We start from the raw sequence: 14,865 nt of genomic DNA, 5'->3' as shown, positions 1-14,865 counted from the left end.
AGTATTTTTTTTTCAATTTCTGCAAAATCTGCTATGGGATTTTTGATAGAAATTACTTTGAATTTGTAGCTTGTTTTGGTTAGTATGGACATTTTTACAATACTGTCTTCCACTCTGTAAACAAGGATGTCCTCTTTAAATTCTTTCAGAAATGTTTTGTAGTTTTTAGTGTAAAAATCTTTGGCTTTTTGGGTTAGATTTATTATTAACATTTTATGCTTTTGATGCTATTGTAAATGGGGTTGCTTTCTAAATGTCCTTTTTGAATTGTTTATTCATGTATAGAAACAATGCATTTTTGTTTGTTGATTTTATATTCTGCAACCTTGCTGTTTTCATTTATTAGTTCTAACAGTGTTTGTGTGTGTGTGTATGTGTGTGTGTATGTGTTTGTGTAATCTTTTGGGTTTTCTCCATAAAAGATAATGTCATCTGTGGACAGAGATAATTTTACTTTTTTCTTTTCATTCTGAATGCCTTTTGCTTCTTTTTTCTTGGACATCCTTGTCTTGTTCCCGATCTTAGCAGGAAATGTTCTTTCTTTCAATCTTGAATAAGAAGTTAGCTGTGATCTTTTCAAATATGGCCTGTATTGAGGTAGTTTCCTTCTATTTCTAATTTGTTGGGTATTTTACTTCTTGACTGGACCATTGACATAGTTAAGTAGGTGACTTCCTGCCTCTTATGATGTCTAATGTCTCCAAATCACAGAAAGTATAGAAAGAGCCTGGGGCATTAGAACCAACCATGATGAGGGAAGTTAGAGTGTAGGATGTGGGCAACACCGTGAGGTCTGGTGCTTCTCCCTGCCTTCCCCTCTCCCAGCCAGTGATGTGCAGAGCTGTGGGGTGTGAGAGGCCTCCTTCTCTCTGGTGTCACAGACTGAACCCTCAGGCTCCACTCCTCAGGAACTGAACTGCCGGGCCCCACAATCCCTTTGGCCATGCCCCCAGGCTTCCCTAGCTCCCCTGACCTGTCCCTGTCCTGCCCCACTACCCTCTGGCCCTGGCCCTGTCCAGCCCCGCTACCCTCTGGCCCTGCCCCAGTGCTAGATCTGAGCCCAAAATACCACATTACTTACTGTCAGGGCCCTGGGAGGAGGATGAGATCCGCAGGGACCGCGTGGAGCCCCAGAGTGTGTCCCTGTCGTGGAGGGAGCCCATCTCTGCTGGAGTCCCAGGGGCCAACAGCACGGAGTATGAGATCCGCTACTATGAGAAGGTGAGTGAGGCTGGGGGAGGAACCTGGAACTGCCTTCTCTCTGCTCAGGCTTCCTCCTCTTTGTACTCCCAGCTAAAGTTCTTCTAACGTGTTTTCCAGCCTCCTGAGGGGCCTCCCGGGCTCGAGGCCTTCTTCCTGTCCCCTCCATACCTGGGACCGCCTCCTCTTCCTCTCTCCCCCTGGTCTCCAGGCACCACCAATCGTCTCCATTTTGACCACTTTTACCTAGTGTTTGCAGTTGGCAGAGAGCTTTCTCGGGGGGGGGCTGATTCAGATTTTGTGTGGCCGAATCCATACATACAATTTGCAAAACCCATTTTAGGAAAAGGAATGCAGGAGTATCGTGTTTCGAATTTTGCTAAGAAATGGCACAACCATGGGAGCACCTCGCTAGGTCAGGAGGTATGCTGGGGCTCAGGTGTGCTGGCAGGTGTTTGACAAACAGCTCTCCAGAACAATGACAGTATGAATTATTGCTACAATTTTACTTTTATATACAGGATTTGGGATATATTACCTACATGTATTAATTTGAAATATACAGTGCTCCTTATTGTAAACTCCATATACCAGAGTGATTCCCACAGGATACTTTTGCTGGGTTTTGCTGCCTTCAATCTCTGGCAGCAGATCAACCCTAATTTGACAAGTGGCATTCTAGCCCAGTCTCTTTTCTCCGTAAATGTATTATCTTTAAATCTGATATGTAAGCGACTGTTTCTCACCTTGGAGCAAATTTTATTCATTAAAGCAAAACTTGCCTTCAGCTTCAGCACCCCACATTTCAGACTTCACCCACCCCTCAGGGACTTGAGGGATTTCTTTGGGGAATCCGACAGTGGCCTTTGAATTCTGCAGGTCTGTTGAGAGCTGTGCATTGGGGGAGGGGGTGGTTCGACAGGAAGAAAGAGGCTCTCCTGAGTCAATGGTGGGTGCGTGACCTGGGTGCTATGGGCTGAGGTGGAGCCACTGAGGAAGAGAGCAGGTTTGGGGTGAGATGGTAGCTTGGTTTTGCTCATGTAGCATCCAGGGGGTCTTAGGACATCCAGGTGGACCTGAAGGTTTGAAACCCAAAGGAGGGGCTTGAACTGGAGAGTGAGAGTTGGGGGTTTTCTGCACAGATGGCAGCTAAAGCCAGGGGGCCCCACAAAGTGAAGTAGGAAGAGAATGCAGGCGAGAAGAGTGGCAAGACAGAGCTCTGAGGAACCCTGATGTTTGGGAGGCAGCAGTGAAGGGCCTGGGAAGGGGCTCAGCATGCAGTAGTTGCTTAGAAGGGGCTCGCAGAACTGAGACTTGGGGTTCAGAGCATAGACAATCCCAAAGCTGAGCCCAGTGAATGCTCCCAGGCCTTAGGGAGTACATTTCCTGGGAACCAAAGCCCTGGAGGAAAAAAGCTAGTATAAAGAAGGGGCTGTATTTAAAAGATTCTTTGGAGCATCTCACAGAACCAATGGGCAGCATCGCCAAGGCTGCAGTGTTCCTTCTCGCCCCATCTCTGCCCACCAGTCCAGCCTGCTCTGCACTGTTCAAGCTGCCGAGGTTGCCAGTGCTGCTTCTTCCCTTCCCCCCAAACCCCCTTCCCCAGGTACTGAAGCTATTGCCTTCCCATCTTTCAGGGGGTTGTTGAAGCTCCTGGAAGGGGAGTTCTGATTGGCCCCATGTGGGTCAGAGTCTGCCCAGTCCCTGTATATTATGGCCATAGATCTGGGACCACAGGATATCAGGGAAGTGACCTTCTGGGGGTTGTGAGCTTGGCAGGGCCTCAAATAAGGGGATGTGGGCAGAGCGGAAATGTTGGGAGCAGCTCCAGTACACACCATTATCAGACGCGTTAGGGTAGCATGCTGTGGAGCACGAAGCACTAGACCTGGAGGAATTCAGGTGTCACTCTGACCTTTCCTTGGGAACACTGCTGTGAGCACTGCAGGAAGGCAGCCTCCTCAGAGCCCAGGTGGCGGCAGTGAGCAGCCTCACTGGGGCTGGCTCACCGTTCCACTCCCGGGGCTCTGTGAGCCTCTCTGTCTCTGGCCCCACTCCTTATCTGGAAAGCAAGACAAAAGATAATGATAAAACCTGTACTCATGCCCCCCAGGGCAGCTATGAACAGCAGGTGAGCAGGGAAAGGAAATACTGGCAAGCAGCCAGGGCCAGCAGGTGTCAGGGCTCTTTCTCACTCTCCCTCTGAGGGTCAGGCCCAGCCCCCATACTACTCCACCAGACCCTGAGGTCCACTGTCCTATTATTCCCAAGAAGAGGGATCTAGCACCTTCTCTAAGGTTTCTCATAGTCAGAGGTGGGGCTGTTCTCAGTGAGTGTGGGTGGGAACTTGTGGTGGAGAGGTCTGTGAAACCCGCCAGGACGACTGGAGCCAGGTTCTTCCACCCAGCTCAAGAGTCCCTGAGGGCCTTTTCCCCCACCTTCCCTGATCCATGCCCTCCCCTTGCCCCCAGTCTCCCAGGAACATGAGTCTGGGCCTCACTTCTTGGTCCCTCCCCAGGGTCAGAGTGAGCAGACATATTCCACAGTGAAGACAGGGGCTCCTGCGGTCACGGTCACCAACCTGAAGCCGGCCACACGCTATGTCTTTCACATCCGGGCGGCCTCCCCGGGGCCCTCCTGGGAGACACAGAGCTTCAACCCCAGCATTGAGGTGCAGACGCCAGGGGAGGGTAAGTGATGTGTGCAAGTGCAGAGGGGCCTGGACAAAGAGACCCCAGGAAGGCACTGGGGCAGAGACAGGCGGGTGGGTAGGGGCTTATCTGTACAATCAAGGGAGCCTGCAAAGCAGTTACACTCTAATTAATGAGTGCACTTGGAGTCTGCCCACCAATGCCTGTTCGCTGACATGAATTAGACTGGGTGCCTGTCCTGGAGGAGCTCACAGCATGGGAGCAGCTGGGGCTCCCCGCCTCTGAGGGCCCATGCCAGGAGCCCTGCCGGCTCCCCGGTTCCTGCCATTTTCTTGGTAGGAGTTTTGGTCTCGTGGTCCTTTCTGCCTCCTACCGCTAGTCTTGTTGCTTTCTGCTGCCATGATACAGACCCAAGGATGGGCCGCCAGCCCCATTCCCAGTAGGCCTTAGAGCAAGAAGCCCGCTCCACTGAGGCTGGGGGACACGAAGGGGGTTGAATTACAGAAAAAAAAAAAAAAAACAAAAAAAACCCCCAAAAACAAAATGAGAACTGTATGTGTTCGGGGGCGAATTGTGTGGTATGTGACTCATTTCTCAGTGAAGCACAGCCACACCTGAACATGAGATGCCCCGGTCTCCGCCGCGTTGTGCTCCCTCTCCTGCCTTCCCTTCCCGCCCCTGGTCCCTCTTCTCCCCACCCACCCCCAAGCCCCTTCCATGCTGCCTGCATAGCAGTTCGCTCTCCCTTTTGTTGTTTTGCCTGCTGCGAGCCCAGCCCTCAGGATCTCACCTCTCTCTACCCCAAGCAGCTCATGAAAGTATTTTCCTGGACAAAGGCAGTTCCCCCTAAGAGGCATTCTGGCACCAGCTGTCAAGATAATAATTCTTTCCAACCTGCTACATGAGTTTAATCCAAGATAGGAAGAGCTCTGAGCCCAAAGGGACGTGAAGATAAAATGTTGAGGGGGTTTGAGTTCTGGGAAGGAAGACAGCACTTCTTGCTTGAATGCCTGTCTGTGCCAGAGCTCGGCCAGGTGCTGGCAAGAGGAGATTAGAGCTCTGTCTTGAAGGCTGGGGACTGCTGAAATGTGTAGAGGTGGGCAGGGGAGGCATTTTGGGTACAGGAAGTCATCTGAACAAAGGCCTATGGGTGTGACTGTAGTTGGGGTGGGGGGGTGGTCTGGGGCAGGAACAGGGGTTGCTGGTGGAGAAGGGCTGCTGGTCCATTCATGCTTCTCAGTGGCCACCGCTCAGCTCCCCGGCCTCCTTCACTGTGGCCCTGGCTGTGGGGGAATGGGCCTCCTATTCTGCAGAGCACCTTTTCCAGGGCACGGTAACCCCCCCAAGTTGGGATCATGATGAAGAATTGGGCTTCCCCATAGTATTAAGTGTCTGTTGCTATTGATAGATGGCCCCCAAACTTAGCAATGGAAAACACCAAGCATGCCTTATGTCACAGTCTCTGTGGGTTGGGGATATGGGGGCAGCTTAGCGAGGAATCACTTGACGCAGGGTCTCTCACGTGGCTGCAGGCATGTGTCCCCGGGGAGACTGCTGGAGGCACAGTTCCTTATGGGCTTTTTCCTAGGCTGCTAGATGCTGTTTCACTCAGTGAGAGAGAGCAGGTGGGCACTCAAGACCAAAGCCGCAGACTCTAGTCACCTTCTTTGGAAGTGGCATCTCATCACTTTGGTCATACTGTGTTCATTAGACAGTAGTGGCCATGTCTGGCCTGACTCCAGGGAATTGCTGCCAGGATGTGGGGAGTCCAGGAGGTCCATGTAGGCGCTGCCTGCCACGACTGCCCAATCGCCATCCTCCACTTCCATGTCCACTAGGACACTTGCTTTCAAACAGCCTTTGACCACCCCACCTGCTCCCGCCACCAGCCACACCCTGGACACCCTGTTCCTCACCTCTGGAAACGTGGGCTCTGAAATTCCCCCTTTGACCTTGGCCTTGCTGGCCTTTAGCCTTATTGTTCTTACCTAACCTCCTCACTCACTCTGTGACATCCTACTAACAACTCTCTTGACCCTACAGCACCTCCCAGGCTCTCCACCTGCTGACCCCACATCCATCTCTACCTGGCCACCACAGAGCCTCTGGCGGCCCCTCCAGTCCCTCTGGGCCTCTGGCTTCTCCTTGCCTCTCCTCTTCCATACTCACCAGCGCTGCTGCCCTCACTCCCAAGACACGGTGCAATACCCACCTCTCTAGTCCCCAGAACTGGGCTGGCCTCCTCTGCCCCACCCTGGGGCTTGCCTGCGGAGGAGTGTTTTTCTCTAATCTCAGTTCAGCCTGCTCGGCATTTCCCCCGTTCTCCAGAGTTACACCAAACGTCCCCTCTCCAAGGCACCCCCTCCCATCCCTCTCCCAACCCAGCAGGCACCCTCGTTCCTTTCCCTCAGGCAGGCACCCAATCCCCTGCTCTCTGGCTCTTTCCCACCAGGACCCCCATCACACTGTTGTCCTAGCCAGGATGGTTACCACCTAGACCCCTACGTTCTGGCTTCTCCAGTTTCTCTGCCCTCCAGCAGCTCCTCTCTTGCCTCTCCTCTCCCACAGTTTTCTGGCCACGGGGATGGCTTGCTGTTTTCTAGGCCTGGCACGTGCTTCTTAGCACCACCACCACCAGCCCTTCTGTCTTCTAAGTCCATGGCAGTGACACCTCTTCTGAGACACCTTCCTCCTTGGCTTTACAAAGAAGTGATTGTGCTTGTGCTGAGCTCTGCTCATTTCTCTATTTCTTTTTTCATTCTAGAGTTAAGATTTTTGTTTCCATCTCCCCCAACAGTTTGCACACTCCTCCAGGGCAGGAATTCTGGCTCATTCATCACTGTCTCCCAGTACTAACATCAGCCTGGCACATATGTTGGAAGTATGGATGGGTGGATGGATGGATGGATGTATGGATGGGTGGGTGGGTGGATGGATGGGTGGGTGGATGAGTGGATAAATGCGTGGGTGGGTGGACGGGTGGGTGGATGGATGAGTGGGTGGATGGATGGTTGGATGGGTGGGTAGATGCATGGGTGAGTGGATGGATAGAGCTGAGATCCTGGGGTCCTCTAGGACCCTTCCTTGAGGAAATGATTCAAGGCAAGGCTATTGGAAGCAGGTTCAAATCTTGGGTTCATGCTCTATTAGCTGTGCAACTTTGGGCTAATTATACATTTTTTCTTAACATCAGTTTCTTCATTTACAAAATTGGAGATAATAACAGCTCACTGGTTTGCCATGAGGGTGAAACAGAATCATTTAGTTAAGGCAGAGTGTCTTGAATGGAGTAGAAGTGCATTAAATATTAGTTCTTACTGTTAATTGGTCAGGACTGGAGCCCCAGAGCTACCTTCTGTCTGTCGTTGTATATCTCAAAGGCACAAAGGGAGGCTGAGGTCCGTCGGTCTGGACCCCTGCTCATCAGACTGGGCTGCAGTGGAGGTGTCCTGGCCTTCCAGAGGAGGAGACTGCAGGTGTTACTGTGGTTGGGGGGTCGCCTTGGTCCCTCTGCTGATGGGAGGCAGGGCTAGTGCAGAGGGGCTGTAGGAATCGTGCTGTGGGGTGAGGACAGGAGCCTGTCTTAGCGCTTACCCACAAGCCTGGTCCTCCACTTGCCTCAACCTCATGGTTTTCCTCCCAGCTGCCTCAGGGTCCAGAGACCAGAGCCCTGCAGTGGTTGTCACCGTGGTGACCATCTCAGCCCTCCTCGTCCTGGGCTCCGTGATGAGCGTGCTGGCCATTTGGAGGAGGTAGGTGGCTGTCCCAGCCTGACTGACCCCTGCTGTGCTTACAGGCGCCTCTCTCTGGACCTGCATATGCCCACGAGCAGATTTGCGCGTGCAAGCACAGCTGGGTAGACACAGGCTCGGCTACTCTAGCCCCAGCCCCTCCCCCACTCGCTGCTCCTGCTGCAGCCAACACTGCAGCTAGCTCAGCCACTCTGGGATGAAGGGGATTTAGCTCCTTAACTCATTAAATGTCAGAAGGCATCACTAAGGATGGAATCAAGCTCTGGCTGTTCCAGTGTGATTAGGATTCTCCCGAGGCGCTCAGAGGCCCAAGCCCCTGCCCCCAGGGGATCTGGAGGCCCTAGAACACAGGCAAAGAGAAGAAAGGCAGAAATTGTTGGTGTATGTGTGTGGGAGGGGGGAGGACAGGGAGGCAAACTAGTAAGCTGGAATCCCCCACCTCCCAGCTGGAAGAAGCTTGCAGGAGAGTAGGCAGAGCAAGGGGGTGGGAGGAGGGGAAAGATGCAGAGCTTGAGTCTGGCTCAGAGACATGGCAGTCCAGGGCCATGCAGCGGAAGCCTCATAGTATGCATTTCCCCTTCTCCCGGAGCCACACTCAGCTGCATGCAGAGGCACCCAGTGGGTGGGTACAACCAGGCAGGGGCTGAGGGCAGCAGGCCTCAGGGATTGGGAAGTGTGCACGTGGGGCCAGCCAGGGAGTCACCTGCCAGCGATGTGTCAGCATCCTGGAACTGCCCGTGGATTGGAGGGACAGTGGGCATTCATTTGGCACTGACTGCTTGCTTGACCTTGAACAAGGCACTAAAATTGACTGGGGAGGAGAGGACCTTATCCTGAGGGTCCAGGAGGCAACTCTGCCTGTACCAGAGGAGGTAGGAAGGCAGGACAAGCGTAGCAATAACTTCCTCACGAGCTTCAGAGTTCATATGTGGGACTCAGCCATGGACAGGAGCTGAGAGCATCTTTTCTTAGCTGTGAGCTTCGGGGCTCCTGGAGGCAGAGGACTATAGAAGAGAGGGGTAAGCAAGGAACATCCCCCTGGGCAGACTTTGGAGGACAAGAGCCACTGCTCAGGAGTGCCTGAGACAAGTGCACTAGGCAGGCACTGCAAAGCCTGCAAAATCAAATTGCATGGAACTGGGGACAGTCAGCCCCTCTGGCGCCCATGGGCCTGGCTGGATAGACTCTAAAGTCTAGGAACAGGCCTCACACTGTCCCCACCTCAACGAGTCCCTGCAGCACCTGCCCAACATGGTATCCAGCTTCCCCCAGTCCTTCCTGGAGTACCCCACTTCTCACTAGAAGGTGTCATTCAGTGGATGCTTCTAGTTTCCTAAGCATGCGCCCTCTGCCACTCCTCTGTCCACCCAGACTTGCCCTCTCCTTTCTCCTCACCTCTCCTTCTGGATGGTCCCCTGCTTCCTGGATATCCTGTCATCATGCTGGGTGACTTCAGTCGCCACTCCTTGGATGATACTCCCTGGTCTCTCGGTTCTTTGACTTCCTCATTCCCAAAGTGCTCTCCCATGTCCTCAGAAGGACCCACCACCACCCCAGATACTCTTGCCCTGCAGAACCCCTGTCCTTGCAGCTTACTCCCTCAGCCATGTCTGGCACCTGCTCCACAGCTTCATCCTGAGCCCCGCCGCACCACCCCTGCCCACCTTCTGGTCTCAAGGAGGTGCTTGCCTAGCCAGGAGCAGACTTCTCCTGTGACCCGTGCCCCAATTCCTTGCTAGCATCTCAGGGACCATTACTATTTAAAATAGTCCCTCACCCCCACATAATAGCTAGCCCCACATAATAGCTTTATGGAGTTCTTGGCAACAGTGCTGTCGGGTGGGCCTGTGTTTATCCCAATCTTATTAAAGAGAAAACCAGGCTACTGGGCCCCACCGCTGCTGGGTGGAGAAGGTAGGAAGCCAGTCTGTGCCAACAGATTCCGAAGCCCAAGTTGTTAGCCTGTGACCACTTCATCCTGTCTGACAGCCCTTTCCCCTGCCCCATTCCTAGCCAACTGAACAGCCCTCCAGCGTCCTTAATCCCTCTTCCTGCCCCCCCCCCCTTGTACCTCGCTCCCCTGCTCCTTCCCCCCTGGGCTTCTGTGACATCACTGCTGCTGATGTCCCTCTCATTTCCCTTCGGCTTCCCTGGTGCTTCTTGCGCCAGCTCCTATGTGGCTTCCTTCTCCTCTACCCAGTGTCTCAATGTTGGGGGCCCTCAGGCTTGTTCCTAGTCCTGCTTCTCAGACCCCATGCTTAGGTCTCCACATGTGTATTCTCAGAGCAGACCTCTCTTCTAACTTCCAGACACACGTGTAGTATCTCGTGCCTGGCGCCCCTCCCCCGCCAGCCTGTCCACACCCCTGGGGCACAGTTCCTTCTTTGGGGAGGACTAAGATGTCCAGACATGAGCTCCCCTCTCCCCATCTCAGTGGATCACACCACCCTATGTTGGGCTCTGTTGGGCAAGCCCCAGCCCTGCGAGTCATTCCTGCCTCTCCCTTCTTCCTTCCAGCAATCTGCAAGCCCCGTGGCCCTGGAACCTAAATGTCACTGGTCCTGTCACTTTCTGCTGTGTCCATGGCCACCCCATTGCATGCGCCACCGCTGTCTCCCATGGGCACGGCAGCAGCAATCACTTTGGCCTCCCCGGTCTACGGCTTTGTTGACTTTGATGTGGTCCCTTGGTCCGTGGTGGCTCTAGCTCAGGTAGCCCCGGTTGAGGGCCCGGACTAGTCGGGTTCATCTGTTATGTGTTCCCACATTCCCACATGTGCACCCTTCTCCTTTGCTTGCACCCGTGAGTGGTCTGTAGTTAGTTCATTCTCAATGGTTGGGCCGGAAGCTGTCCGGAGTGTGAGGTCACCTGTTGCATTCCCCTGTAGGGGGCGGGGCAGCTTGGGCTGAGAGTCAGGTGCCTCTGGAGTTGCGGGATTAGGTCTGGGGCTAGGGTTGTATGTGTGCTGTGGGGAGCAGCTTTCAAACCCACAGGCAAGAAGATCCCTCCCCTGGGGTACAGTTCCTTTTGGAAGGCCTAAGAGGTGCCTCCTTGGGTGCTGGAGAGATGGAAAGGACTGGGCAGCGGGGCTTAAAGAACGACTCTGCACATCTGTAGGCCCTGCAGCTACGGCAAAGGAGGTCGGGATGCCCATGATGAGGAGGAGCTGTATTTCCACTGTGAGTTGTCTGGGCGGGGGCTTGGGTGGGGGGGTGGGCAAGAGCCTCACTTCTCAGCCCTCTTCCTGCTGCTAGTGTATAACCCACTCCTCCTGCCACGAAGGCCCCTTTCCTCAGGCCCACCTCCTTCTCTCTCTGCCTTCCCAGTCAAAGTCCCCACGCGTCGCACATTCTTGGACCCCCAGAGCTGTGGAGACCCTCTGCAGGCTCTCCATCTGTTTGCCAAGGAGCTGGATGCAAAAAGCATCACGCTAGAGAAGAGCCTTGGAGCAGGTAAGCCGCAGCCTCCTGGAGCCTGGTCCACGGGAAGCCCCGCCTCCTCCCAAGCCCCGCCCCCACACCTGGACGTCCCACCCACACCCCCTTCCTCCCCGCCCAGGAAGCTCCACCTGCACAGGAGCCTGACTTCCACCCACCAGGTGCCAGGGGAGGGGATGGCAGAGCCATCCCACCCTGCCTTCCTGCCCTTTCCCTGCCCCCATGGTCACAGAGATGGCTCCAGGCAGGCCCTTTCAGAGCTGGCCTCTCAGACGCCATGGCACTTTAGTCCCTGGGCCTAAGCGTGGCGCCCACACATGCCTGGTCCTAGTCCTGGCTCTACCACTGACCAGCTGTGAGCCTGTGAGCCTCAGTTTCTCTGTACACGGACACTATATCCACCTCAGGTGGAACGGCTGTGGGGACTGGACAGTACTCAGCCACAACTTGGAGTTCAGCGCACTCATTCTCTACCAGTAACTCTGCTGGCTTCCTCTCTTCCTGTCTGAGCCCTGGGCCCCTGTGCTCAGAGAAGGCAGCCACTTTCACCAGGCAGGGGCTGTGTGGCAAACAGGTGTCTTCTTGGGCCACACTCGGCTTCAGGAGCCTTTGAAGCCCAGGGAATGTGCAATGTTCTCTTTGGAGCATTGGACCCTCCTGAGGCAGACTGGGCAGGGAGGGGGGCAGCCCCCCATTTCACAGAGAAGAAACCTGTGGCCAAGAGAGGGAAAGAGAGTTGAAGCTTTGATCTCACTGCTAATAACTCACCTTACCAGGATTTGAGCCAGGCGTGCTGAGTCCCTGCCCAGAAAAGGCCCCTGGCCCAGAGTTTCTTTTCCCTCTGCTCACCCTGCCCAATTGTCCAGATGGGTACCTTGGGGTGGGGGGGAAGGGCGTTGAAGTGCAGCTGTTTTTTCACAGGCCGCTTTGGGGAGCTGTGCTGCGGCTGCCTGCAGCTCCCCGGGCGCCAGGAGCTCCTGGTGGCCGTGCACACTCTGAGGGAGGGCTGCTCAGATGCCCAGAGGCTCAGCTTCCTGGCCGAGGCCCTCACTCTGGGCCAGTTTGACCATAGCCATGTCCTGCGACTGGAGGGTGTCGTCACCCGAGGTAGGGCCCAGCACACCACAAGTGGGGGTGGGGGGGATGGGAGGCTGCTCCTGTGTCCCCAGGCACTTCACTCAGCTGTGAGAGGGGCCCCTCAGCTGTCACACATGGAAAGGACGCCTCAACTTTCTTTCACCAACTCAGAGTGACCCACTGATTTTAACATGAACTTTCTGACTTGTGGTGACTCTCTGGTGGACCTTGGGTGATCTTAGCACACTTGTTGCAGCTCCTTACCTTGCCCTTGTCCCCCTACAGATGCCACCTCTTTTGTGTTTCGGCATAGTGGCCCGAGCTTGAGGGTGGCAAGATTAGGGGAGCTTTACTGGGCCTGGGACCCAGGTAGGGGGGAGCCCAAGGGCTGCAGGCAACTTAATGTCCATGTTTCCTCCCTGAGCAAAGGAAGCAACTTGATGATTGTCACCGAATACATGAGCCTTGGCGCCCTGGATGGCTTTCTTAGGGTGAGTGGCCTGGGCCTTGGGGCAGTTGATGACTCTGTTATTCTTGGTCCTTGTCTTTTGTCTTTGGTGGGGCTTGGAATTGGCCTCATTCTCTAAAGCACTGCGCCCTGGTGGCTCACAGGACAAACTGATGCCCAGAGAGGGCCAGTGACTTCCCTGGTGTCACAGCACCAGGTGTTCTGAGTGTGCAGCCCTGGCCTTGGTCTCGCCCACAGCGGCACGAGGGTCAGCTGGTGGCAGGGCAGCTGATGGGGCTGCTGCCAGGGCTGGCATCAGCTATGAAGTACCTGTCAGAGATGGGCTACGTGCACCGCGGCCTGGCGGCCCGCCGAGTCCTAGTTAGCAGCGACCTCGTGTGCAAAATCTCTGGCTTTGGACGGGGACCCCGGGACCGAGCAGAAGCTGTCTACACCACGATGGTGAGGGTTCCCTTCCCCTGGGCAAGCCCGCCTGCTCCTCTCTTGCCCATTAAACCCTGCTGTGGCAGGGTCATTTCCCTAGCCCTGCCCCTCCTCCCAGTGGGTCCTGAATAAATGCCAGTGAGGGCATTGCCTGTGGCCTGCTTGCATGCCTTCTCCAGATGTGCATCCAGGAGGATGCTGGTGGAGCTGGGGCTGGGTTCTTGTGGAGAGAAGCCCCAGATGTGATTCAGTTCCTTCCTGCTTCTGACCTTCTTGCCTGCCCTCAGAGTGGCCGGAGCCCGGCACTGTGGGCTGCCCCTGAGACGCTTCAGTTTGGCCACTTCAGCTCTGCCAGTGATGTGTGGAGCTTCGGTGTCGTCATGTGGGAGGTGATGGCCTTTGGGGAGAGGCCCTACTGGGACATGTCTGGCCAAGATGTGAGTGACCTGTGGCTCTAGTTCCTTGCATTGTGATCCTTTTGCCCTCTGACCCCAGCTTTCTGACCCCTGACCTCCTTGCCTCAGGCCCCTCTTTATTCTTTACTTGCTTCTGGTCCTACCTGGCTATCACCTAAGTCTTCTTTGGGACGGGATGTGTGTTTGAGTGTAACCTACAGCCACCTGTCTGCTCCCCCCACCCCCACGGTCCAGGTGATCAAGGCCGTGGAGGATGGCTTCCGGCTGCCGCCCCCCAGGAACTGCCCCTCCCTGCTGCACCGGCTGATGCTTGACTGCTGGCAGAAGGATCCAGGTGAGCGGCCCAGGTTCTCCCAGATCCACAGCATCCTGAGCAAGATGATGCAGGACCCAGAACCCCCGAAGTGTGCCACGACCACCTGTCCCAGGTACAGCTGATTGTTTGCCTGTCCCAGGTACCTTCCCATCTATCCCCAACCATACCAGATATGGCCAACCTCTCACCTGCCCATGAATGCCTCCCCTTGTGTCCCAACTAGGACTCCCCCACCTGTCCTACAACACCTGTCCAGGTATGACTACTCACCCAGTTGTCCCAGGTGAATCTCATACTCCCACCTGCCACAAGCACTTGTAGCCTTTCATCCATTTTAGTTACTTTTCACTTGTCCTGGACTTTGCCTCACATGTGCCAGGTACTGTGACCACTGACTGGATAAATAATGTATGCGGTAAGAACTCATTCAACAAAATAAGTAAAATTATTAGCTGCCCCGAATGTGGGTGCCCTCCCAAACCATCCTGTTCCAGATGCTCCCAGTCCTTTCCCTGGCTCAGATGCCATCCACTTTCCATCTGCCTCTGTTGAAACCCTCACCAGTTCTGAGAAGGCCTAGCCTCCTGAGTGAGCCAGGTCAGCGCTGGGGCTCTGTCGCCCTCCGCTTCCCTGTCCTCTTGCCACTGGCCTCTCCTCAGGAGAGTGACCAGGTCTGGGCAGCAGATCCATGCTGTGGGTTGAGCACAGCTCCTCTGACCCCAGGCCTCCCACCCCACTGGCGGACCGTGCCTTCTCTACCTTCCCCTCCTTTGGCTCTGTGGGCGCATGGCTGGAGGCCCTGGACCTGTGCCGCTACAAGGACAGCTTCGCCGCGGCTGGCTACGGGAGCCTGGAGGCTGTGGCTGCCATGACTGCTCAGTGAGTTTGCAGTGCCCAGCAACCCTGCCCCAGCCTGGGGAGCAAGCTCCTGCCGGTCCTGATTCCAGGCCCTTTCCAGTCCAGACAAGATGGGGTTGAACCACCTGTGTCTGAACCACCTTTTCCGCAGGGACCTGGTGAGCCTGGGCATCTCCTCGGCGGAGCATCAGGAGGCCCTCCTCAGCGGGATCAGCACCCTGCGGACGCGCGTCCTCCAGCTGCAGGGCCAGGGGGTTCAGGTGTGA

The 14,865-nt window shown here is 55.2% G+C and overlaps 1 protein-coding gene across 1 annotated transcript in view; it reads left to right on the top strand.

Moving 5' to 3' along the window:
- Positions 1 to 14,865, top strand: part of EPHA10 (EPH receptor A10) — a gene marked incomplete at both ends in the record, with an annotated part of 31,851 nt that extends 16,986 nt beyond the window's left edge. The window contains 12 exons of the mRNA XM_084243903.1: positions 1,088 to 1,221; positions 3,719 to 3,890; positions 7,495 to 7,603; positions 10,721 to 10,782; positions 10,930 to 11,055; positions 11,962 to 12,147; positions 12,547 to 12,608; positions 12,824 to 13,027; positions 13,297 to 13,446; positions 13,660 to 13,853; positions 14,465 to 14,620; positions 14,751 to 14,865. Coding sequence (XP_084100029.1) covers positions 1,088 to 1,221; positions 3,719 to 3,890; positions 7,495 to 7,603; positions 10,721 to 10,782; positions 10,930 to 11,055; positions 11,962 to 12,147; positions 12,547 to 12,608; positions 12,824 to 13,027; positions 13,297 to 13,446; positions 13,660 to 13,853; positions 14,465 to 14,620; positions 14,751 to 14,865 — 1,670 coding nt within the window. The remainder of the gene's footprint in view (positions 1 to 1,087; positions 1,222 to 3,718; positions 3,891 to 7,494; positions 7,604 to 10,720; positions 10,783 to 10,929; positions 11,056 to 11,961; positions 12,148 to 12,546; positions 12,609 to 12,823; positions 13,028 to 13,296; positions 13,447 to 13,659; positions 13,854 to 14,464; positions 14,621 to 14,750) is intronic.

This window comes from Talpa europaea (genome assembly GCF_964194135.1).
Source record: "Talpa europaea genome assembly, chromosome: 9".
NCBI lineage: Eukaryota > Metazoa > Chordata > Mammalia > Eulipotyphla > Talpidae > Talpa > Talpa europaea.
The sequence above is the reverse complement of the archived record's forward strand: the minus strand, read 5'-3'. Positions and strand labels throughout refer to the sequence as shown.